General features: G+C 36.4%; 1 protein-coding gene across 1 annotated transcript in view; it reads right to left on the bottom strand.

The window, feature by feature from the left end:
* LOC123811567 (WD repeat containing planar cell polarity effector) overlaps positions 1 to 25641 on the bottom strand; it is a 382261-nt gene that overhangs the window by 200188 nt on the left and 156432 nt on the right. The window contains exons 11-12 of the mRNA XM_045827820.1: positions 22369 to 22557; positions 19116 to 19239 (exon numbers count right to left, since the gene is read on the bottom strand). Coding sequence (XP_045683776.1) covers positions 19116 to 19239; positions 22369 to 22557 — 313 coding nt within the window. The remainder of the gene's footprint in view (positions 1 to 19115; positions 19240 to 22368; positions 22558 to 25641) is intronic.

The raw sequence follows: 25641 nt of genomic DNA, 5'->3' as shown, positions 1-25641 counted from the left end.
TGATTTTTTCTTCAATTCCTTGGTTGTTGGAGTTCCATGCAGTTTGATTTTCTGGCACTTTTGGTTGTTTATTGGTTTTAGATTGGTTTTTGTCCTCCTTTTGGTTGTGTAAGAAAGAAGGGTTTCTACCTATGCCTCCATCTTGGCCAGAACTCGAGTTGTATACATTTTTGATAAATGTTGGATGTTAACCCATTACTGGACATATCATTGGCAAATATGTTCTCCCAGTCAGTGGGTTGTCTCTTCATTTTGTTAATGGTTTCCTTTGCTGTGCAAAAACTTTTTAGTTTGAAGTAGTCCCATTTACTTTTTCTTTTGTTTCCCCTGCCTGAGGAGATATATCAGAAAAATACTGTTATAAGAAATGATTGACACTTTACTGCCTATCTTGTCTTCTAGGTTTTTTATGGTTTCTAGTTTAATATTTAAGTATTCAATCCATTTGAGTTTATTCTTGTGCATGATGTAAGAAGGTTGTCTAGTTTCATTTTTTGCACGTCTCTCTCCAATTTGGTTTTTAAAATTCATTTCTACTAACTCGTTGGGTGTTATCTGTTTTCCATCTTTTTTCCTATGTTCTTCCCCCTGCATTCTGCACTCTCCCCCAATTTTGACTTCTTTTGGGTTGCATTTTTTTATCCAACATTTTTGCTCTGTTTAAAATTATATTTTTATATTTTATACTCTATTTCTATTCTTTCAGTGATTACCCTAGAAATTCTATCATGTATATTTTATGTAATAAACACTGGTATTAATAGATATCTCTAGCTTCCTCTTAAAAAGTACAAAGAACTTAGAGTTTTTTAACTTCTTCATTCTTTTTCTGATTTGTGTTATTGTCCAGGATTTTGTTTTAATGTTTAACATTGTCAATTAGATATTAGTGTTTATTTTTATATAATCAATTCCCACCAGTGTAACATTATTTTTTGCTTGATATTCATTCCTTCTTGCATCTTCTGCTTTCCTTCTAGTTCTCTCAGAGAAGACACTGTCCATAAAGGGTTGTGGATTGATTTGGGGAACCTCTGATCCAATCTCCCAGTCTGCTTAAGCCTAAAGCTTTGTCTTTGACTCTCTGAGTAAACAGCCTTTGTAAACCAAGCACCTCACAGCCAGCAGATGCCTTCAAGGCAAACTTTGAATTTGCTCACTCTTATGGAATCAAGCATCCTTGTCATTTCAATCGTTGAGTGTTTACCTTAGTTTCCTGCCAGGTCAACCATGTTTTAAACAAGTACCTTAAATATCATCCATCATTTGTAGATAATCTAACCAGGAAGTTTTTTCTCTGGATATTCTGTCTTTTCCCTAAATATTCTTAGGTGATTGTTTTAGTATTCACCTTCTTTGAATTCATTTCATATAATTGTTTTATTTACTGTGTGTGATCCACTAGTGAAAAGTATAACTGAAAAAGCCAATTAGAAATCAAACTTGTTAATAACATGTTTAGTTATTAAAAAATTACTTTTGCCTGTCATATTGTATTTTGCATAAGCTAAGAGCCATTTCCAAAAGGCTACCTATTCTCCCTGAATTCTAAGTGTAATTATTGACTGAACATAATATATATATTTTCCCCCATATCTTATAATAACAATTTTCAAATATCGAAGAAAGTTGAGTGGGTATATATTTATGATATAGATTCTATCATTGTTACTTTACAATATTGTTTTATCACATATCTATCAATCTCAGTATCCCTCAATTCATCTTACTTTCTTGTTGTACTGCAAAGGAACATAAGGACATCAATACATTTCCCCACAAATATTTCATAAACATAAGTATTTTTATTCTTAGGTAATAAGACTTCCTTTCACAACATTTTGCTTACTCTTTTATAAGCATTTAAAATGCATGTCTCTCAGGGGATTCCAAGATGGGTGTAGAGTAGGTGGAAGCTCTACTTACCTCCTCCTGGCTCCAAACCGGATTTACAGCTAAATTATAGAGTATTCAACAAGAATAATCAACTGAGGGCTAGCTGAACTGAAGTATTATAACCAAGAATTTATAGAAGAAGCCTCCTAGAGACTGATAAGAATGGCAGAGAGGCAAAAAGGGCTGACCGTGCCCACATGGTGTGCTGGCTGAGAAGCCACAAGGTATATTTCAGCTGCAAAACTCCCTCCCATCAGAAGAGTGGATTCTCAGTCCCCGGCAGTCACCCCAAAGCCAGAGCAGTAGAGGACAAGAAGAGCCGCATAGCATCTGATAATGAAAATCAGTGGGAATTCAGTCTATGTGGGAGAGAAGGGAATCTGTGGGAGACTCAGATGCCATCTTTCCAGGGTTGAGCACTCCTATTATTACAGCACCAGCCTGAGGAATGCACTTCCCCGTCTTCCAGCTGTTGGCAACACAACTCTGCCCTGTTCAAATCCTGCAGAGGGGTCTGCTGACTATACCCAGCAGGGACCTTTGGGACACTCTTTTCTGGAGAAGCTTTTTCAGAGACTTAGAGAGTGATTGAACTGTGTAGCTTTGGAAAGGGGACCATTTTTCCCCACCTGGAATATACAAGTGCACTCCTTCCCCTCCTCTTTGAATTACTTAGCCTTCCCTTTCAGTCCTCCTGGCGCTGCCCTATTGAATTCGGTCCTGCAGATCTGAGTGCTCTACAGAGCTGGGACCTTCAGAACTGTCTCTTTGGAGGCTCTTGCTTGGGAAGATGAAGTATCTGCCCCACTCTTACAGGCTTGCCAGCACAACCTCCAAAGGGAGACTGTCTGAATCTGTCCCCCCAAATCTCAGGGACCCTGCCTGCTGAACTCAGCTCCACAGAGGTAAGGGAGTGCTACTTGGGGCTGGGACCTTTGGAGTGTATCTCCCTGAGAATTTTGTCCAGGAACAAGAATGGTGGGTCTTGAGTTGTGCAGCTACATCACAGAGGGGGTGGGAGGTGGCAATCCTGTCTCCAATTCAAGCTAACCTATTGCCCTAGCAGGAGACCCATTTGACCTGTTCTTCCAGCAGCCAGGAGACCCACGCTGCTCAGCTCAGTCCCTCAATGGGAGCAGGGAGTGCTGGGAGCTGAGACCTTCGGACTGTGTTTTCCTCAGAGGCTCTTGCCCAGGAAGGGGAAGAAATGCCTGGCCCCCTTCTATAGGCTTGTTGGCACCACCCTCAATAGGAAACTGTCTGGATCTGTCATCCCAAATCTCAGTGGTGCTGCCCTGCTAGGCTCAGCTCCACAGGGGGAAGGGAGTGCCACTTGGAAATGAGACCTTTGGAGTGCATCTCCTTTGGAGGCTCTTTTCTGTGACAGGCACTGGGTTTTGTAGCTGGCTGTGAAGCAGGGGGGAAGTGAAGTTCTTGCCTCTATCCTCTGGATTCAGCCAGCTCAACCCCAATGGGGAATCTTTCAATCTGTCCTGTTGAACTCCAGGAGCACTGCCCTGATGAGCTTGCTCCTGCTGAGCGTTGGCTGGCTGCACCCAATTTGAACCTACAGCATGCTCTTCCTGGAGGAGCTCAGGTTGGAGACTCTGGCAGAGACTGAGTGGTATCGCTCTGGAGTAGGGGCCATTTTTCCTTCACTGAGTGCTTGACTGTGCAACCCCAAATAGAAACTTGCTAGCCACATCCTCCTGACACCACTTCCCCCATCCTACTGAGCTTGTAACCTGTGGAAGGGTCTGTGGGTCAAGGCCAGCCTGGGCCCACTCTACAGTCTTTCTTCAGAAGGCTCTAGAGGAAGACCAAGCCACCTCGGGGGAGGAAGAGTAGCTGACAGAGGAAGGCAGAGTAGCTGAGAGGTGGAAGCATATCTTAGGGAACTTCTATAGATATGCCCCAAGATCTAAAACAGAGGAAGTTCACCCCTACACACAGCTTGGGCCCTCCCATGACCACCCAGGCCCACCTAGACACAGCCACAAACAGTGAATAGCCTGGTAGCTCCAAACATGAAACCCAAAGCCAGTTACATATATCTGACCTTGACCTGTACTGGAACCTTGCCCAAGTGGACTCAGAATCAACACAACCAGTGGTGGACCTCAGAGCACACTACAGTACAACCCAACTAGCCACACAAGCAGCACACCAAAGGGGGATCCTGGCAGGCATCAGGTCCTGCTGGGTACAACTCCACATCACGGGGCAGCCCCTGCACAGCAACTCATATACAGTGATTGAGATTTATCCTTATACTCAGCCACCCAGAGGTGTTAACTCAACCCATAAAAGGCCCAACAGGATTCAAGACTCAACTACAACATGAGAGTGCATATAACCCACTAGAAACATTCCTAGAACACTGAGCTCAAGAGATCTAGAAGATTGCACAACTGAGCCCAACAAGTTAGTTACGTCATAACAAGTTTGGGAATCATAGCAGATCTACCTAATAAACAGAGATACATACAAATAGGCAGACAAAATGTGGACACAAAGGAATATGCCCCAAATAAAAGGACAAGGGCAATGCCCAGATAAATAATTAAATGAAATGGAAGCAACCAAAATACCAGATGCAAAGTTTAAAATAATGGTTATAAGGATGCTCAAAGACCTCAGGGGAAAAATGGATGATCTCAGTGAGAACTGAGATGCTTAAATTGATAGTAAGCATTAAAAAGGTCAAAGAAGCCATAAAAAAGAACCAGTCTGAAATGAAGAATACACTAAAAGGAAAACAACAGCAGATCAGATGAACCAGAGGATCGAATTAGCAATTTAGAGGGCAAGATAACAGTAAGCACTCAAGTTGAGCAACAAAATGGAAAGATAATTTTTAAAAATGAGGAAAGTCTAAGGGACCTCCAGAAAAACATCAAGTATAACAATATCTGTATCATAGGAATACCAACAAGAAGAGAGAGAGTAAGGGATCAAGAACCTGTTTGAAGAAATAGTGGTTGAAAATTTCCCTAAGCTGATGAAGGAAAAAGTCACACAAGTTTAGGAAGCACAGAGAGTACCAAGCAAGATGAAACCCAAGAGGTCCACACCAAGACACATCATAATTAAAATGGGAAAGGTTAAAGACAAAAAAGAAATCTTAAAAGCTAAAAAAGAGAGATATCTAGTTACCTATGAGGGAGCTCCCATAAGACTGTTAGATGATTTCTCAACAGAAACTTTCAAGGCCAGAAGGGAATGGCATGAAATATTCAAAGAAATGAAAAGCAAGGATCAGCAGTGAAGACTACTCTATACAGTAAGTCTGTCATGTAAAATTGAAGGTGAAATAAAGAGCTTCACAGACAAAAAGAGGAAAAGAAAAAAGGGCTAAAGGAGTTATTTACCACCAAACCAGTATTGCAAGAAATATTAAAGGGACTCCTTTAAGAAGAAAAAGCAAAAAAGAAATAGAGAGAGGGAAAAAAGTAAAAAGAAAAAAAATGGCAATAAATAAGTACCTATCAAAAATAACCTTAAAAGTGAATGGATTAAATACTCAAAAAACATAGTATAGCTGAATGGATAAGAAAATATGAACAATACATATGCTGTCTACAAGAGACCCAGCTCAGAACAAAAGATACACACAGACTGAAAGTGAAGGGAAGGAAAAAGATATTCCATGCAAATAGAAATGAAAGCAAAAAAGCTGGGTTGCGATACTTTAGCAGACAAAAGAGCCTTCAAAGAAAAGGCCATAACAAGAGACAAGGAAGAACATTACATAATAATAAAAGGACCAATCCAACAAGAGGATATGACCTTTGTAAACATACATGTACCCAACATTAGAACACCTAAATATATGAAGAAAATTGTTGTAGACATAAAGGAAGAGATCAATAGTAATACAATCATAGTACAGAATTTCAATACCCCATTGACATCAATGGATAGATCTTTCAGACAAAAAATCAACAAGGCAACAGTAACCTTAAACAACATACTGCATTGGATGGATTTATTTGATATTTACAGATCATTTCACTCCCAAAGCAGCAGAATATACATTTTTCTCAAGTTCACATGGAACATTCTCAAAGACAGGCCACATGTTAGTTCACAAAATAGTATTAATATATTTGAGAAGACTGAAATCATATCAAGCATCTTCATCAATCATATGAAACTAGAAATCAATTACAATCAGAAAAATTAAAAACACTAAAGCACATGGAGGCTAAAAAATGTTATTAAACAATTAATACATTACCAATGAGGTGAAGGAGGAAATCAAAAGTTACCTGGAAACAAATGAAAACAAACACACAACAACCCAAAATCTACAGGACAAAGTCAAAGCAGTCCCAAGAGGCAAGTTCATAGCACTATAGACCTACATCAAAAAGCAAAAAAGATCTCAAAGAAACAATCTACCCCTACAATAAAAGAACCAGAAAAAGAATCACAAATGAAGCCCTGAGTGAGTAGAAGAAAAGAAATAATAAAGAATAGAGCAGATAGAGCCCTGGCTGTTGTAGCTCAGTGAATTGAGTGCAGGTCCACTAACCAAAGGGTTGCCAGTTCGATTCCCAGTCAGAGAACATGCCTGGGTTGTGGACCAGGTGCTCAGTAGGGGATGTGCAACAGGCAACCACACATTGATGTTTCTCTCCCTCTCTCCTTCCCTTCCATTCTCTCTAAAAATAAATAAATCTTAATTAAAAAAGTAGTAAGTGACAGAGACTAAAAGAGCAATACAAAAGATCAATGAAACCAAGAGCTACCTCTCTGAAAATATAAATGAGATTGACAGAGCTTTAACCAGATTCATCAAGAAAAAAAGAGAGAGGAACCAAATTAATTCAGAAGTAAAAGAGGAGAAGTAACAATTGACACCACTGAAAAACAAGGGATTGTAGGAAAACATGAAGAACAACTACATGCCAATAAACAGGACACCCTGAATGAAGTGGATAAATTCCTACAGACATACAATCTTCCAAAACTGAATCAGGAATAATCAGAAAATCTGAATAGACTGATTATAACAAATGAAATCAAAGCAGTAATAAAAAAGTTCCTAGCACAAAGAGGCCCTAAGGATGGCTTCACAGGTTTTTACTAAGCATTCAACGAAGAACTAACACCCATCCTTCTCAAACTATTCCAAAAAATTCAAAAGGAGGGAACACTACCAAGTTCATTATATGGGGCCAGCATTATCTTACTTCCAAAACCAGATAAAGACACTACAAAGAAAGAAATTATAGGCCAGTATTCCTGATGAACACAGATGCTAAAATTCTCAACAAAATATTAGCAAACAGGATCCAGCAACACATTAAAAAGATCATACACCATGATCAGGTGGGATTTATTCCAGGGATGTAAGGTTGGTACAATATTCATAAATCAATAAACATGATACATCACATAAACAAAATGAATGACAAAAATCACATGGTCAGCCCTGACTGGTGTGGCTCACTGGATTGACTGCTGGCTTGAGAACTAAAATGTCGCCTGTTTGAATACTGGTCAGGGCACATGCCTGGGTTGCAGGCCAGGTCCCCAGCTGGAGGAGTATAAGAGGCAACTGATCAATGTTTCTCTTCCCACACTGATGTTTCTTTTTCTCTCTCTCTGTCTCCCTCCCTTCCCCTCTCTCTGAAAACAAAATACATAATAGCTTTTTTAAAAATCACATCATGTCAATAGATGCAGAAAAGTATTTGATAAAATCCAACATCCATTTATGATAAAAACTCTCAGCAAAGCGGAAATAGAGGGATCATACCTTAACATAATAAAGACCAGATATGACCCACAGCCAAGGTTATACTCAATGGCCAAAAAATAAAAGTGTTTCCCTTAATGGGAGCAAGACAGGGAAGTCCACTTTCACCACTCTTATGTAACATAGTACTGGAAGTCCTAGCCACATCAATTAAACAAGAAGAAATAAAAGGCTTACCAATGGGAAAGGAGGAAGTAAAACTGTCATGAATCACAGATGATATAATATTATATATAGAAAACATAAAAGACTCCATCAAAACACTACTGGATTGAATAAATACAACAAAGTAGCAGGATACAAAATTAATATTTGGAAATTGGTGGCATTTTTATACATCAATAAGTTATCAGAATGAGAAATTAAGAAAATAATCTTATGTACTATTGCAACAACAACAACAACAACAAAAAATCTAGGAATGAATTTAACCAAGGAGGTAAAAGATCTGTACTCAGAAAATTGTAACACCATGAAGAAAGAAACTGAGAAAGATACAAATAAATGGAAGCATATACTGTGTCCATGAATATGAAAAATTAACATTATTTTATTAAATTGCCAACACTAATCAAAGTAATCTACAGATTTAACACAATTTCTTTTAAAATACCAATGGTATGCCTTGTAGCTCTAGAAAAATATTCCAAAAAATTTATATTTGGCCGGCATATATTCCAGAAAAGATCCTACATAGTCTCAGCAGTCTTGAGAAAGAAAAACAAAGTTGGAAGGATCACAATACCTGATATCAAATTATATCACAAGGCCACAGTAACCTAAAGAGCATGGCAGTGGCAGAAGAATAGGCGTGTAGGTCAGCGGAACAGAATAGAGAGCCTTCTGTGCACAGAAATAAACTCATGCCTTTATGGTCAGTTAATATTGGACAAGGAAAGCAAAAACATACAATGGGATAAAGACAGTCTCTTCAATAAATGGTGTTGGGAAAATTGGAAAGGACCATGACAAAAAATGAAACCAGACCATCAACTTACACAAAACTAAACTCAAAATGGATTATATATTTAAATGTAAGTCATGAAAGCATGAAAATCCTAGAAGAAAACAAAGGAAATAAAATCTCAGATATTTCTCAAAGCAATATTGTTGCCAATATATCTTCTCAGGCAGGAAACAGAGGAAAAAATAAATGAATGAGGACTACATCAAACTAAAAAGCTTTTGCATAGAAAGAAACCACAAACAAAAAAAAAGAGGACTCATTGAATGTAAGAACATATTTGTCAATGATTATATCTAATAATGATGGGTTAATTTCCCAAATATATATAAAAACATATTCAACTCAACACCAAGAAAACAAACAACCAAATAAAAAATAGGTCAAGGATCTGAATAGACAAACTTTAAAGAGTATACAGATGGCCAGTAGATGTATGAAAAAATGCTCAATATCATTAATCATTGGAGATATGCAAATTAAAAACACAAGAAGGCATCACTTTATGCCATCATAATAACTATCATCAATAAATCAACAAACAAGTGTTGGTGAGGCTGTGGAGAAATGAAACCCTAATGCATTGTTGGAGAGAATGCAGACTGGTGCAGCCACTATTGAAAACAGTATGGAGTTTCCTCAAAAAATTAAATGGAATTGCCTTTTGACCCAGAAATCCCACTTCTGGGAATATACCCAAAGAAGCCAAAACATCCCCAAAATATATAAAAAACTCATACGACTCAATGCCAGGAAGACAAACAATCCAATTAAAAAGTGGGTAAAGGATCTGAATAGACACTTCTCCAAGGAGAGCATACAGATGGCTCATAGACATATGAAAAAATGCTCAGCATCACTAGCCATCAGAGAGATGTAAATTAAAACCACAATGAGATATCACCTCACACCTGTCAGAATGGCCATCATTAATAAATCTACAAACAACAAATGCTGCTGAAGATGCAAAGAAAAAGGAACCCTAGTACACTGTTTGTGAGAATGCAGATTGGTGCAGCAACCATGGAAAACAGTTTGGAATTTCCTTAAAAAAATAAAGATGGAACTGCCTTTTCATCCGGCAACTCTGCTGCTGGGAATATACCATAACAATCCTGAATCACTAATTCCAAAGAACTTATGTATCCCTATGTTCATAGCAGTGCTATTTACAATAGTCAAGTGCTGGAAACAGCCTAAGTCCCCATCAATAGATAAGTGGATCAAAAAACTGGTACATTTACACAATGGAATACTACACAGCATAAAGAAAAAAGGAACTCCTACCTTTTGTGACAGCATGGATGGAACTAGGGAATATTATGCTAACTGAAATAAGACAATCAGTGAAAGACAAATACCATATGATGTCACCTATAAGAGGAATCTAATGAACAAAATAGAATCACAGGCATGGAAACATGGAACAGACTGAAAGTGACCGGGGAAGGGGGGGAGAATGATAATGGTGCTAAGAAGGGGAAGGGACTAGTTAAAGAATATCTATGAATGACCCATGGATATGGACAACAGTGTGGGAACTAACTGTGGGAGAGGCAGGGTGGAATGGGCGAAGGAGCACAAAGGGGAAAAATTGGGATAACTGTAATAGAATAACAATTAAAAAAAAACTTAAAAAAAGAAGAAACCCAAAACACTAATTCAATATATGCACCCTTATGTTCACTGCAGCATTATTTACAATAGCCAAGACCTGGAAACAGCACAAGTGACCAAGTGAGCAGATGAAAAAGCTATGGTACATTTACACAATGGACTACTACTTGGGTGCAAAAAATAAAAAAGGAAACCTTACCTTTTGTGACAGCATGGATGGGTCTTGTTATTATTATGCTATGTGAAAAGAGCCAGTGAGAGAAAGACAGATACCATACATCTCACTTATATATGGATTCTAATGAACAAAATAAACTGACAAAAAAGAAAGGCATAGAAACACAGAACAAACTGACAGATGTCAAGGGCAGAGGGACTGGAAGGTTGGGTGAAAAAGGTGAAGGAATTAAAAATCATTTTGTGTATGTATGGTCTGTCCAAAGGTATCTAGCCATGTAATATAAAAAATAGAATACAGACATTTTTGAAGAAGATACAAGATACGAGAAACATTGTATATATGACAATGACGCCTCAAACCCCTTCAAAGTAGATACTTTGGAACTTCCACAGTTCTCCCAATCGCCTTCCACAGTTCTCCCAATCGCCATCAGCTGCCTCATCATATTTTCTTGAATCTCACTGATGTTCTCAAATCTATTCTGTTTCAAAAGCGATTTTAGTTTTGGGAAAAGCCAGAAGTCACAGAGTGACAAATCTGGGCTGTAGGGGGTGTTGGTCACCTGGGTGATTTTATGTTTCACCAAAAAACTCTGCATGAGATGTGATGCATGAGTGGGTACGTTGTCATGATGAAGCTGCCAGTCACTAGTTGCCCAGAGGTGAGGCCTTCTGAATTATCTGAATAGTTTCCGCAGAGGAATTTCAAGTTTAACACAATATGTGATGCAGATTCATTGCTCTACGCAGTCATTTTGATTGCCATGGCCACAGAGTACACATGCTCACTCAACAGCATCTATCACCCCCACTGACTAGTACAGTGAAGTCATCATTTTCATGCATGTGCGTTCCAGTCCACTCTCCTTGGCTACCAGGTTATGTCTATGCTGCACGTACCATTCTCATTATATTAACAATGGCTGGACTTTTTCTGGACAGACTACATGTATCTCACATAGACAGAGAGCAGTGTGGAGACAGAGGAAAAAGGGGTGGGGGTAGGTGGAGGTAAACAAAGTGGGCATTAAAGGAACGTAAACAGACTGCTTTGGATGGTGGGCAGAAGACACTGTGCAGATGATGTTTCGTGAATTTGTACACTTGAAACTTGCATGGTTCTGTAAACAAATGTTGCCCCTATAAAGTCAATTTAAAAATTATTTCATTAGCAAATATTAATATATTTGTCTCACCTGTCAATGATATTAAAATGTTTTGATCTTGTGTTAAAATGAATAAATAAGTAAAAATAAAAAAGGTGACTCTGTGCCACAATCACATAATACCGTATGGGTCAGAAAACAAGTCTTATATTTAAGAGAGGAAAAAAGTAAAATGAATTAATCAGTAATCCTTTATTATATATTTCCATGTTAGTAAAATAGGCTTCATATGTGGTACGTTCATTTGAAATGTTTTTTCAGTATGTAGTTATTCCTATTATAGTTTCTACTTATTCATAATAAAAGCTCTCGTTAGTATTGTCCTATTCAGTAGTTCTGGAGTACCATTCAATTTCATGCAGACTGAGAGGTGAACAAACACCTTGTGAACTTAATTTAGGCTAAGTTATATTGGCCTTCTATGATATTGTGATTTACAGTAAGAAATATAACTTTGGTATTTGTCTTATTCCTGGTACAGATGTCCTTGGAATTTCCTAGATGGTAAAGCCAAAGGACATCACCAGATGGCCAATATAAAAATTAAATAGACTATATTATTGGAAGTAGGAGATGGAAAAGCTGTATTCTTTCTGCCAAAACAAGACCAAGAGCAGATTGTGGTGCTACCCACAAACTGTTAATATCAAACATAGGAGCAAAGCTAAAGAAAAGTAATAAAAGAATCATGGTGCCAAAATATAATGTAAATAACATTCCTGATGGATTTAAAGTTTACATAAAAAACAGATTTGCACTGCTAAAATTAAGTGATCAAGGACCACAAAAACAGTGGAAGGACACTAGAAATATATTAGGAAAGAATGTGAAAAGGCAAGAAAAATCAAGATGTCTGACAGAAGAAACACTAAAAATTGCCAGACAGGTGAGAGGCAAAGGGTGACAAAAAGAACCCCAAGTGCAGTTTTTCAATGACCATCATGTAGAGATAAAGAGAACTATTACAACAGTCAATGTAAGGAGACCAAAGAGAATAAAACAGAAAAACCAAGAGATCTCTACCAGAAAACTCAAGAAATAATAGGGAAACTCAAACCTAGATTAGGCATGCTGAATGACCACCAAGGAAGCACATTATCTGACCAGGAAAAAATAAAGGAAGGGTGGAAACAGTACACTAAAAATCCATACTAAAGAGACAAAGGGATGACAGGTACCCTTACAGATGATTCCAATGAGAAAGAACCTGTAATTATAAAGAGCAAAGTGAAAGATGCCCCGAAAGTATTAGGAATAAGCAAATCACCAGGGGTAGATGGGATATAGATAGAATTATTTCAAGCCACAGACACTGAATTTGTCAAAATGCTACCAAAATATGTCAGCAAATATGGAAAACAAGACAGGGGCCTACAGTTTGGAAATGTTCCATTTACATCCCAGTTTTCAAGAAGGAGATGCTAACAAGTACAGACTATAGAACCACCACTCTAATTTCCCACAAGAAAAACAATGCTCAGGGTGATGCAACAAAGGCAACCCTGTATGAAGAAAGAAAGGGGTGTTCAAGCTGGACTCAGAAAAAGAAGAGGCACTCAGACCTAATTGTGAGCATTTGCTGGATACTGGACAGCTCCAAAAAGTAGCAGAAGAAGGTTAGTCTGTGCTTTATAGACTACAGTAAAGCTTCTGACTGTTACATCATGCAAAGCCAGTGCTTGCTCTGAAAAAAATAAAAACAAAAACGGGGGTGTTCCTTAGCATTTGACTGTCCTGATGTATATAACCTGTACTGTGGACAGGAAGCCACTGCCAGGACAGAATATGGACAGACTAAATGGTTTCCGATAGGCAAAGGTGTCAAACAAGGATGTATTTTATCTCCCTGTTTGTTTAATGTGTACACAGAACATATTGTTCAAAAAACTGGACTAGACTCAGAGAGAGGGGAGAAAATTGGTGAAAAAAATATCAATAACCTAAGATATGCAAATGATATCACCTTACCTGCAAGAAGTAGCAATGATTTGAAATGACTTCTGAGGAAACAGAAGAAAGTGCCAAAGCAGGACTGCAATTGAATATCAAGACAAAACTCATGACTGTGGAAGAGTTAACACAACTTTTAACGAAGACAATGAAGGCACTGAAATTATTCAAGATTTTGCTTACCTTGGTCCAGTAATCAATTTAAATGTAGACTGGAAAGGACATAAAGGAAAGAACAAACAAATGGGACTTTATCAAAATAAAAAGCTTCTTTCTGCACAGCTAAAGAAAACATCAGCAAAATCAGAATGGAATCAACTGTATGGGAAAATATATTTGCAAATGATACCTCGGACAAGGGTTTGATCTCCAAAATATATAGAGAACCCACACAACTACACCCCAGGAAGACAAAAAACCCAGTTAAAAAAATGGCCAAAGGACCTAAACAGACACTTCTCCCAGGAGGATATACAAAAAGGCCCAGAGATATATGAAAGAATGCTCAGCATCACTAGCCATTAGAGCTGCAAATTAAAACCACAATGAGATACTACTTCACACCAGTCACAAACAAATCAACAAACAAGTGCTGGCAAAGTTGTAGAAAAAAGGGAATCCTTATACACCGTTGGTGGGAATGTAGACTGGTATAGCCACTGTGGAACACAGTAGGGAATTTCCTCAAAAAACTAAAAATGGAACTGCCTTTTGACCTGGCAATTCCCCTGTTGGGATTACACCCTAAGAATCCTAAAACACTAATTCAAAAGAACCTATGCACTCCTATGTTCATTGCAGCACAATTTACAATAGCCAAGTGCTGGAAACAATCTAAATGCCCATCAGTAAATGAGTGGACCAAAAAACTGGTACATTTACACAGTGGAATTCTACATAGCAGAAAGAAAGGAGCTCATACGCTTCCCAGCAGCATGGATGGAACTGGAGAGCATTATGCTAAATGAAATAAGCCAGGCAGTGAAAGACAAATACCATATGATCTCACTTATAAGTGGAACCTAATCAACAAAAGAAACAAGCCAGCAAAATATAACCAGAGACATTGAAATAAAGAACAAACTGACAGTAACCAGAGGGAAGGGGGGAAGGGATAATGGGAAAAAATAGGGGAAGGGCTATCAAGGAACATGTATAAAGGACACATGTATAAAGACAAAGGGGGTAGGTTTGAGGGTGGGAGGAAAATGGAGACAACTGTACTTGAACAATAAAAAAAAATAAAGTTGCTGTTCCATGTGCAAAATAAATAAATAAATAAATATAGGTTGCAGCCAAAATATCAAAAGAGGACTGAGATTCAGGAAGGCAGCAATGGAGGAATTAGTAAAGATCACCAAGAGGAAAGCTGCATCATTAGAGACCAAGGCTAAGATCATCCACACCCTTGTATTTTACTATGTACAAATGCAAAAGTTGGACAGTGAAGAAGGCTAATAGGAAAAAAAAAGGAATCATCTGAAATATGGGGCAGGAAGAGAGCTCTACGGATACTCTGGACTGCCAGAAAGATGAATAAGTAGGTCCCAGAGTAAATTAAGCCCAAAACATTGCTGGAGACAAAAATGACAAAACTGAAATTGTCCTTCTGAAGGCACATCATGAGAAGGGAGGGTGTTTTAGAAAAGACAATAATGCTGGGAAAAATAGAAGGCAGTAGGAGAAGAGGAAGACCAAATAGGAAAGAGACTGACACCATAAAGAAAGCCATAGGAATGAATGCACAAGAGCTGGGCAGGGCTGTTAAAGGGAGGACGTTGGGAGTATCACTCATTCATAGGCTTGCCAGGAGTGGGAACTGACTCAAAAGCACATAATACACACAGGAACCAAAAAGGTGAAAGTAAAGTCTTTTGTTGTTCATAACAAGCTCCTTTCAACCATATCTGAGTTTATATCAGTGAGGCGACTTTCTGAAAGCTGCTAAAGATGGGGCTGGTTTTCTGGAGAACCAACCACATGATTAGAGGGTTGGAACTTTCAGCTCCACCCTGAGAACACCACGAAAGGCTGTGGGGGGTGCAGGGCAGGGGGAGACTGGAGGCTGAATGAATCACCAATAGCCAGTGATTTAATCAATCATGTAATGAAGCCTCCATAAATCTCCAGAAGGAGGGAGTTCAGAGAGCTTCTAGGCTGGTGAACACATGGAGGTGCTGGGAAAGTGGTAGGTCTAGAGAGAGCATGGGGGCTCCCTGGCCTTTTGAACATAAGTTACCCTATGCATCTCTTCATCTAGCTATTCATTTGTATCCTGTGAAATATTGGCAATAGTAAGTAAACTGTTTCCTGGATTCTGTGAGTAGCTCTAGCAATTTATTGAACCCGAAGAGGGGGTAGGAGGAACCTCCAATTTGTAGCCACCTGGGAGAGAAGTTTTGAGTAACCTGGGGACCTATTACTTGAAAATGGCATTTAAAGTAGGGGAAGTCTTGTGGGACTCAGCCCTTACCATGTGGAATCTATACTAATTCTGGTTAGTGTCAGAATTGGATTGATTGCATTGAATTGTAGAACTCCCAGCTGCTGTCAGAGAATTGGTCAGTGCAGAAAAAAACTTCTGGTATCGAAGAGTTGTGACCCTGAGAGAAAAGGAAAACACTATTGTTTTTCTAGACACCTCCCATAGATAAGAGTCTTCCAATCTAATGGTTTTATGATTGGTATCTTTAAAATGTTATTATAATAAACACTTCATTTAGCTACCACATGAAGCCTGTACTTCTACCACTTTCTATCTTTAATGTTAGCAGCAATGATGTACACTTATAGGGAGCATTTCTTTATGAAAACTGATCACTTTAAATGCATACAAAAAGGTGTCAGGAAAAGGCAGAAGTAAGTTACAAAGTTTAGTTTCATTCGGATTTGGAGGAAGGCTGTCAGGATAATTTTTTTATACTTGCTAAAAACAAAAAGGGTCAAAAACCAAAAAGATGTCCATGGACTCCCTCTAACTGTCAAGATAAAAACAAAATTGTATGCAAAAAATTATTTTAGTAACTCACACAGCATAATTGTCTATCATCACAAATTCACACTATTACTATTCGTCCTATTGATGTATGAAATTAAAATCAATCTTATATTTATTCTTATTAATCAAAAGAGTCCAATCTAGCCCTTGCTGGTGTAACTCAGTGGATTGAGCATGGGCCTGTGAACCAAAGGGTCACTGGTTCAATTCCCAGTCAGGGCACATGCCTAGGTTGCAGGCCAGGTCCCCAGTAGGGGAACACATGAGAGGCAACCACACATTGATGTTTCTCTCTTTTTCCCTGCCTTCGCTTCTCTCTAAAAATGAATAAATAAAATCTTAAAAAAAAAACAAAAAGAGTCCAATCTGGACTTAGGCAGTCTGAGTCATTGGCTTCACCAGTGAGTGATCCTAGGTACATCCCCACACGGCACTCCTTTCTTTCATCTTCAATTTAAAACTCCCTATGATGTTGTTTACTATGTAGGACTTAGTCCATTATGTAATAATTTTTTTAGAGTATTAAAATACTGGTTAGCCAAAGTACAGGGAGTAATGCAATTCTAGCACTTCACAAATACAAAAAAGTATCTGGCCTGTTTCTCTTCCCTTAAGCAGGAGAACTTCCTGGCAGCAGATTAAACAAAAGAATGGTTCCAACTTAAGCTATCTCATTTAATTTCCTCTGAACTTACTTCTGTTTTTTCATAATGCCACATATAGCCTACTGTTAAAAGAACTAATAAACACTCATTATAACTGAAATAAGTAGCAAATCATGCATAAAAGGAAACATGAAAAACCCAGTATATATCCCAAGGGAAAAACATTCCATTCCAGATGTAACCACACAGAAAAGCTGGAGTCTAATAACAGCAACAATAGTCACCTAATCAAAGCGCATCCAAAAAATAATCAGAATGCTGCATTTGAGAAAAATCAATGAACAAAACAATTGCACAATAGTAGCATATGTGAATATTAGCAGGATCTGAGCATGCTAGGGCCAGCAGCCCTAGAATAATGTACATTACCACATTAGGAACTATAATGCTTATGCACAAAGAAATCACTGCATAAAGTCACAGGGGCTAAACACAATGAGGCCACCAAGAGTATGCCTCCAAAATGCCTGCTCCCTTCATGTTAATTTTTTGTGTTCTTTAGGCAAGAAGTGAATTCATTAATTTTCCCTAGGAACAGGGAAAACAAAATAATAGTGAGTGCAAAGAACAAAGCCCTCAGTTCAAATAAATTTAATAACAGCCACAGTATTTTTGGCATAAGTTCATAGATAGAAGACTGCCTCATTCAGGGTGAAAGTTTCTTGAAATATGCTAAAGTCATTCAGCTAAAAAAACAAAATTCAATTACAGATCATAACTCATACAATATATTAACATTTCTCAGCTTCTAAAATGACTTTTCCAAAGGCTTCACTGTTGGGTAGAGATCAAAGTGCCACTTTACATGTAGTTTATTTATTTGTCAAATGATAATACCCCCTTAACAGGATAGTTCTAAGAAAAAAAAGAAGAGACTATACATGGAATTGCTTTAAAGAGTTAAATAGAATTTTAACAAATAATATTGTAAGTAAAATTAAAATTCTAAACTCAACTCAATTACTTCCTTTTGATACATGGAGTTGAAAATTTTATTACTCTCTATTATAAAATATATCACATATAAAAGTATATAAAATGTACACATTCAGCTAAAACAATACTAATTTTTAATGGACCCAGATATATAACCCATTCATTTGAAGAAATGGAACATTACTAATACCTTGAAGGCTCCTAGAAATCTATTTCTCAATTTCATTAACCCATTCCACACTATCTTAGATTTTGTGCTAATCATTTCCTTGTTTTCATTTATAGTATTGACACATTTATATGTATTTCTAAACTAACTATATCTGTCTACCTGTTATTATCTATCTCTATCAATCCATCTTCCACCTATCCATTTTTTGAACTTTATATAAATAAGATATGCTATATGTACTTGTCCTTCAACTTTTACACTATTTTCCTCACAGTAATTTATTGACATTATCTAATTTTTCATATAACACCTAAGGTTAAAGGAATGTATTATAAAGCAGAGAAAATGAGGCACAGTAGAACTAGAAACTTGCCACATTATATGAGAGGACAATGGACAAATCTTTTATATAATTTTTAAAGTAAAGCTAACCAATGACTGTCTCAGAGCTTTTTATAACACATTCATGTTTTTAGCTTCAATGAAACTTAAACATTTCTGTGGTGCTAAGAGCACAATTAATATTTTTAAGTTGATTTTACACAGCTAGTATTTTTTGCTTTCATATTAAAGGGGAAGTTATATTAAAGTGTGCTCATGATGCAAAAGCCCTAAACAATATTTAAATATATTAGTTAAAAGGAAAACAAGAATAAATTAAATAAAGGATATAAAGAGATTTGGTTTTCTCTTAGGGTATGGACTATTCAAAAACAGCCATATTATGGAATATTCTAATTAAAGAAGATGGCTCCTTAAATAGGCAATTAGTTTAATACTAATTAACCCAAAGATATCATTCACCTGAGCAAGTGGTGGAAGAATCTCCTTGCATATTTGCTGATTTGGTCTCTATATTCCAATACAGTTGTATCCAGGAGTGGTCTTGTTGGAGCATAGAAGGTTCCAAGGCTTGCCTCAAGCTGTGCTGTGGAATTCAAACATAGCAGCACTAAAACAAGTGAAACTCCTTCAATTACAACAGAATACTCATGTTTGCAGTCAGTCAGGTTTTGCAAACTTGGATGAAATGTGAGCTTGTTGCAGGAAAATGAAATTAAAATATGACAGCTGGTACAAAAACAAACCTGTGTATAAACTTTCACTTAAGGCAAAGCTGACAATGACTCTGAGCAACAAAAAAGCTGTCAAAACTGAAGAAATCCATAATGAATCAACCTCTCACCATAAATGGGTAATTAAAACAGTGACTCATCAAAGTAACACAGTTTGAACTAGTATTTCCAGTTAAATCAACTGTATGCTCAACATTTACTCTCTTTAGTTGAAAGGAGAAAACTAACCTGTCTACACTGGGAACTGAAATCAATATTAGAAGTGATTTTTTAAAATACAAATACTACAAATAAAAAGTCTTATTGTAATGTCTATAGAGATATTAATATCTCTATCACAATTTTAAAGAAATAGTGAAAGTTCTTATGCAGTCCCAAAGTCCTGTCCTAGATAGGAAGATAGTTGCTTTGGTCCAGGTGTGAAAACTAACACCCCGGGGAGGGACAAAGTGCTAATCTCCTTGGGGTCAACTGACACCTTCCTAGGAAAGAAGGATCAGAGAGCAGGTTTTGATAAATCAGAGCACTATAATTAGGAGAAAGAGGCATGTTTTGCCTACTTCACAATTTTACCAAGACATGCACATGGGGTTGTATTTCCTCCCAGAAATACCTGGAAATTCTATAATTACCATAATGGTGATAGAATGAGTATATATGACAATACTACAATTCATAGTAAGACTTCACTGATTCTTATGTTACTTACTAGCACTTGGTTTAATAAATAATTTTTTATTTAGTGAAAGTCTTTAATTTTAGGCATATTTAGGTTTGAAAGCATTGAATACCTCATCAGAGTAATTGCTATGGACTTGGCTAAGCTGTAAATAATTTCGTTTTTAATCTTAAATCTAGAGAGTAAAGTAAGATGAACTTTAGGGGTATTTTCTTTCAAAGCAGCAGTCCATTTAGATTAAAATTGAATATAGCAATGCTACTGTGAAAACAAGCCAGATTCTCTAGCCACCGCTTGTTTTCCTGACAGCATGTTTTGTACATCTGAAATGTTCAAGCCTACATGGAACACTCGGAACTCCCAGCACAGTTATAGATTCATTAGATAACCCAGCTTGATGTTTAAGGCAGAAATGAAGATCTGCCACAACACCGCTACAAATAAAACAGCCCACTGGGTTTCACTAATAAAAGGAAAACAAATTACCATGTCAAATTTGTTAGACTTAGATAGAATAAATCTCAATAGAGAAGAATTCTGAATGTTTCAGAAGTGTGTTTTGCAGTTACTTGGGGAAAATGCATATACCTACTTAAAATGTACATATTCTGATAACCCAGCATCATACAAGCATTTTATTTTTAAAGCCTACAACCATACAAGCATTTTATTTCCAAATCTCCCAAATATTGTTCCTGAAAATATTCTTTATTAGAGCAAAAATCTGATAATGCCATTTGTAAATCCCTAATAATCTTTCTTACAACACAGGAGTCTTACAATACAAATTCACTAAGATGTTAGCAATTTCTCAGTGTCCTGAGTCACAGTAAAAATTTACTTTCTCCGTATTTTTTCAGTTGTTAATTTAGGATCTCTTGTACAGATTTGTGCAACATAACAGGTTTTCTTTAGGGACTCTGCTACTTCTTTTTTTCTTTTTCTTTTTTTCCCCTCTGTATTTACCCAAGCTTGAGAGTGTACCAATACTAAGAAATAATTACTTGAAATAACTATGCAGGCAGAAATATGACAGTAACTCCTAGTACCTAAAATTTTGAAGTTGCACTCTTTATTTTTAACTAATTTTTTGGTATTTGAGTACCTACTGTGGGCCAAGCACTCTGCTTGGTGTTTTCTCATTGTAGAAATACTGGAATCCCCCTAGATGGGTTGGACTACCTCCAAAAAGCACATCCAAGTAACATTAAATAAATACTTATTGTGGGACTCCTGTGAGTTGGGCCAAGTCCCATGATGCAGACTTCCTGAAGGAACATGTTCTTATTGATTATTCTTCTTTAAAATTACTAAAATGAAGGTTAGATACAGAATTCTATCTAAACAATTTACTTTGGAAATAGAATAAGAAAATCCATAAACCTGCAAAAAAAAATAGGGGAAAACAAACTTTCCAGTTAGCACCTTTTGATATATTTCCTGTTTCCCCTACTTTATAAACTACCCCAGGACAGTTTCTCATTGGCTACAAATTAATGTCGATAACTTCCTACCATTTATGTTGATGTTTATTGCAAAGATCTGAAATAAAGAAACAAGTGCAAAAATGTTTAGGTTCATTTTACATTAAGTAAATAAGTAAATCATAATAAATATAACATACTGATAAATGACATATAAAAATTAATTTCATTATTGTATGTGGCACATATGTGGGTTTTTTAAAACAAAATCTTATCTCTCTTTGACAATAAACATCTGAGATCCTACTTACAGGGGGAAGGTAGGGCAATTCAAGAAGGCAGAAGGGAGAGTGGTATCAGAACTAGAAGTTAGAATGAAAAGCAGCAGCAGCCTGGGCTGCAATTCTGACACAAAAATACACACACACACAATCAGGAGTTAAGGACTATTGTCTGGACAAAGGACTTGGGGTGCGAGAGAAAGATATTGATGTCTAAAGTAAAGGAGGAATAAGGACCTTTGTTTGGGGTCTTCTATCTACCAGGCCCTAGCAAGCGCATAAAATTCTTGATCAAAGTTTGAAATCTGAGTATATTCCACACATGAACTTACACTGAAGTATATACAATGACTGCACTGTAAGTTTCAAAATAGTATATACAGGAAAGCTGTTATTTATGTTGATAAATACTATATAGTAAGTACCATATGGGGGTGTTTTTGATATCTAATCTTGTCAGTTTTAATAAGGCATTAACATTTTTGTCTTTTAGTCTTCAATAACATAATTCAAAATAACCCTCATAAATAACTGACTAAATAAAATGTACTTCATGTATATGTAAAACCCACTTATGAAACATATTTCAGGTCTGACCTTCTCTCTCTGGAGTGAGCTTTTGTCTAAGAAGATGGTTCACAATGGCACTCATGCTGATAAAGCACTGGTGGCCCAGAGTGTCCCAGTTCATACTACTCAGGATGTTTATTGCCTCATAGATCTCATCATAGTGAATGTACTGGAAGATGATGTCTACCAGGCCCAGGTGTCCTTGCGTGAAGATACCTGTAACAAAAAATGTAAAACCAAGTAAATCTTTTAAAAATAAAAATTAGAATAAAACAGTTAAGTTTCAATGAAGGACAAAAAAGTAATCATTTCTTGCATACATGCTAGAAATGTGAAATTTGGGGGATCCAGATTTTGAGTAATATAGATTTGTGGTTAAATCTTCATTTTAAATAATACCTACCAATTCTGTCTAGCTTATTCTTGTCATTTCAGTACATATTAATTAATTTATAGTCTATGTAATCAAACTGCTTAAACTAAAAGTGAATAAGCATGAGAAGAATATTTGGTAGATGACAATAGCTAACACTATTTTTCCCATTAGTTGTTTTAGGATTCTGTTATATACATTTAAAGGCAGGATTATGATGTCAACACAATTCTTACAGGCCAGCTTCATTAGTTCCAACTTGCACTTAGTCTTCAGCTCCATGTACTTTGGGGAGAGGGGAGTACAAATGTACAAATGACAAATATAATATGACTATACAAATGCTTTTGAGACTGTCTTTATTAATTGGCACTCTCAACTGATAGTTTTTTCATAGCTACCACATACTAATTTATTTTAAATTGGCATTTAGAGATTATTCTCTTCTACTGAAGCAAGGAATGATCAGTATTAAACCTGCTATTGTTCCCCTTTACAACTAATATTTGCTATAAAGTATTGTGGTAAAATAGAAATATATTTGTTTATCCTTTCAAATGAAAGCAAATCCACTTCTAATCTTAGAGGAACAAGAACACAAAACAAATGGAGGAGAATTCAGTTCTAGTTTTATTTTATCAACTTTTTAATCTGGCTTACCTCATTTGAAACTAACAATTCCTATATAGTTAAATAACAACAAGTAGTAGGGCCTTTAAGCAGGTTATTATTTTTAAAATCTTTTAAAAATGGTTGGCAGTAAAAATCTTTTTAACATTTCTATAAATTTATTTATTTTTAAATTGTTGTTCATGTATAGTTATCTCCATTTTCTCACCACCACTTTCCCCACCCCACCCACCCCACCCTCCCACCCTCAATCCTACCCGGCTTTGGCTTTCCCCATGGGTCCTTCATATGTGTTCCTTGACGACCCTTCTTCCCCTTCTTTGCCCCGTTTTCCCCCTCCCCCTCCCCTCTGGTTACTGTCAGTTTGTTCTTTAGTTCAGTGCCTCTGGTTATATTTTGCTTGCTTGTTTTTATTCAGGGAAAGTTTACAAATTTGAGTGAGTCTACACAAACTTCTCAGTACAACTATTCATAGAGCTAAATGAGAGAATGTATATGAAATTTGTAAGCTGTCAAGTATATAAAATATTACTGCAATTCTTTTCATTACTATAGTCATTTGACTGCAATGGTTATAGGTTTCAGGATTTTAAAAATCTATTAGTTTATGACACAAATGCCAAAATTCTTCATATTAACTTCAAGTCACATCAAAAAGAGAACCTGTGCAATATCCAACAGGATTCAACTTGATAAAGAATCTGGGGAATTGCTCTGACTAAGCAATAAAACTTTACTATTCCTTTTGTGTTGGGAGATTCGACGAATGCTACTGTCCAAAAAGCCTTCGTGAGCATGCAGTCAAGCACTAAAAGTCCTCATAAATTATAGTGGTTCCTTGGAAGTAGACATTAATGTGGAGGAAGTTTGCAGTAAACTGAAAATATACAAAATCTGTTGACTCTATCTATATCTTATGCAGTACTTTTAGCAAGAGAAAGAACGGAATTTTGAAAAGCTAATATAAAATATAATCATAATCAAATTGTGCAAAAGGTGATAAAGAAAACAACTTTAAAGAGCAACCCAAAAAAAGAGAAACAAAGATATGAACTGCAAACTTTGCTTCTGAAATTAGGCAAGCCAGAAGACAACAGTAAACCTTTTTAAAATGTTAATAGAATTGAATTAGCCTAAATTCTATATCTTTATAATAAAAACTTGAAAATTCATGAAGAACCATAACATTTTAAATAACAAAGCTCTGAAATAATAAAGCAAAAACAGAGAAAAAGACAAATAGTCAATACTATAATTATAGTTGGAGATTTCAGCACATTTTGTCACTGAAAGAACATAGAAACAGAAAACAAGTACAAACAGAAAAATACTTGAAAAACATTATTGATGATTTTGACCTAACTGATATTTATAAAACATTTCACACAAGAACAGTAGAGTACACAGTCTTTTTAAGTACACAAAGAACATCAGATGGAGCATATTCTGGGTGATAAAACAAGCCTCAATAAATTTAAATGTTTTGAAGTCACACAGAGTAGGTTCTTTGACCACAACAGAGTTAAATTAGATATCAATACAGAAAGATACCTGGAAAATCTCCAAACATCTAGAAATTAATCAACATTCTTCTCAATAACCTATGGCTCAAAGAAGAAATTACAAAGTAAATTAGAAAATATTTTGAAATGAATAAAGTTTTAAAATAACATCAAAATTTGTAAGGTGTGGCTACAGTAGTACTTAGAGGGAAACATATAGCTGTTTCAATTAGAAAAAGAAAAAAGGTGTAAAAATAAAAAATTCAAGCTTCCATATTAAGAACCTAGGGAAAGAAAAGTAAATTAGACCTAAAATAAACAAAAAGAAATAGAAATAAACAAAAACTAGAGAAAATCAATGAATTAAAAAACTGTTTCTTTGAACCACTGGAAGGTGCCACAGATTTTTTAGTCTATTAGGAGTAACTTCTATGAAATAGCCTGGCCAAATTGGAAAGAGAAATTGCACTCATTTGGCTGCTTTTTTTTTCCCAAATAAAAATTTACCTTACAGCCATTTTTAGATTGAGAAGCTAAACTGAACAAACAATTCATATTCTATCTTAAGGAAATATGATTTTAGTAATGTTTTTCAGTTTTGAAGTTTAAAACTTCAACTGAAAATGAATTTTTGTAGGAACTGTTAATTGCCATTTGTACCCAGTACTGTGTGTATGTCTGTACATACAAGTGTGTATGTATATACATACATACTATATACATATGTAATACAGCCTGGCACCGCGTGACACTGGTTGCATATTGGGGATTGCAGTAAGGGCTGGTGAGCTGGGG

The sequence above is a fragment of the Phyllostomus hastatus genome, unplaced genomic scaffold (assembly GCF_019186645.2).
Source record: "Phyllostomus hastatus isolate PE091 unplaced genomic scaffold, TTU_PhHast_1.1 phas_scaffold_78, whole genome shotgun sequence".
Taxonomy (NCBI): domain Eukaryota; kingdom Metazoa; phylum Chordata; class Mammalia; order Chiroptera; family Phyllostomidae; genus Phyllostomus; species Phyllostomus hastatus.
Note: the sequence above shows the minus strand (reverse complement) of the source record. Positions and strands in the feature narration are given on the sequence as shown.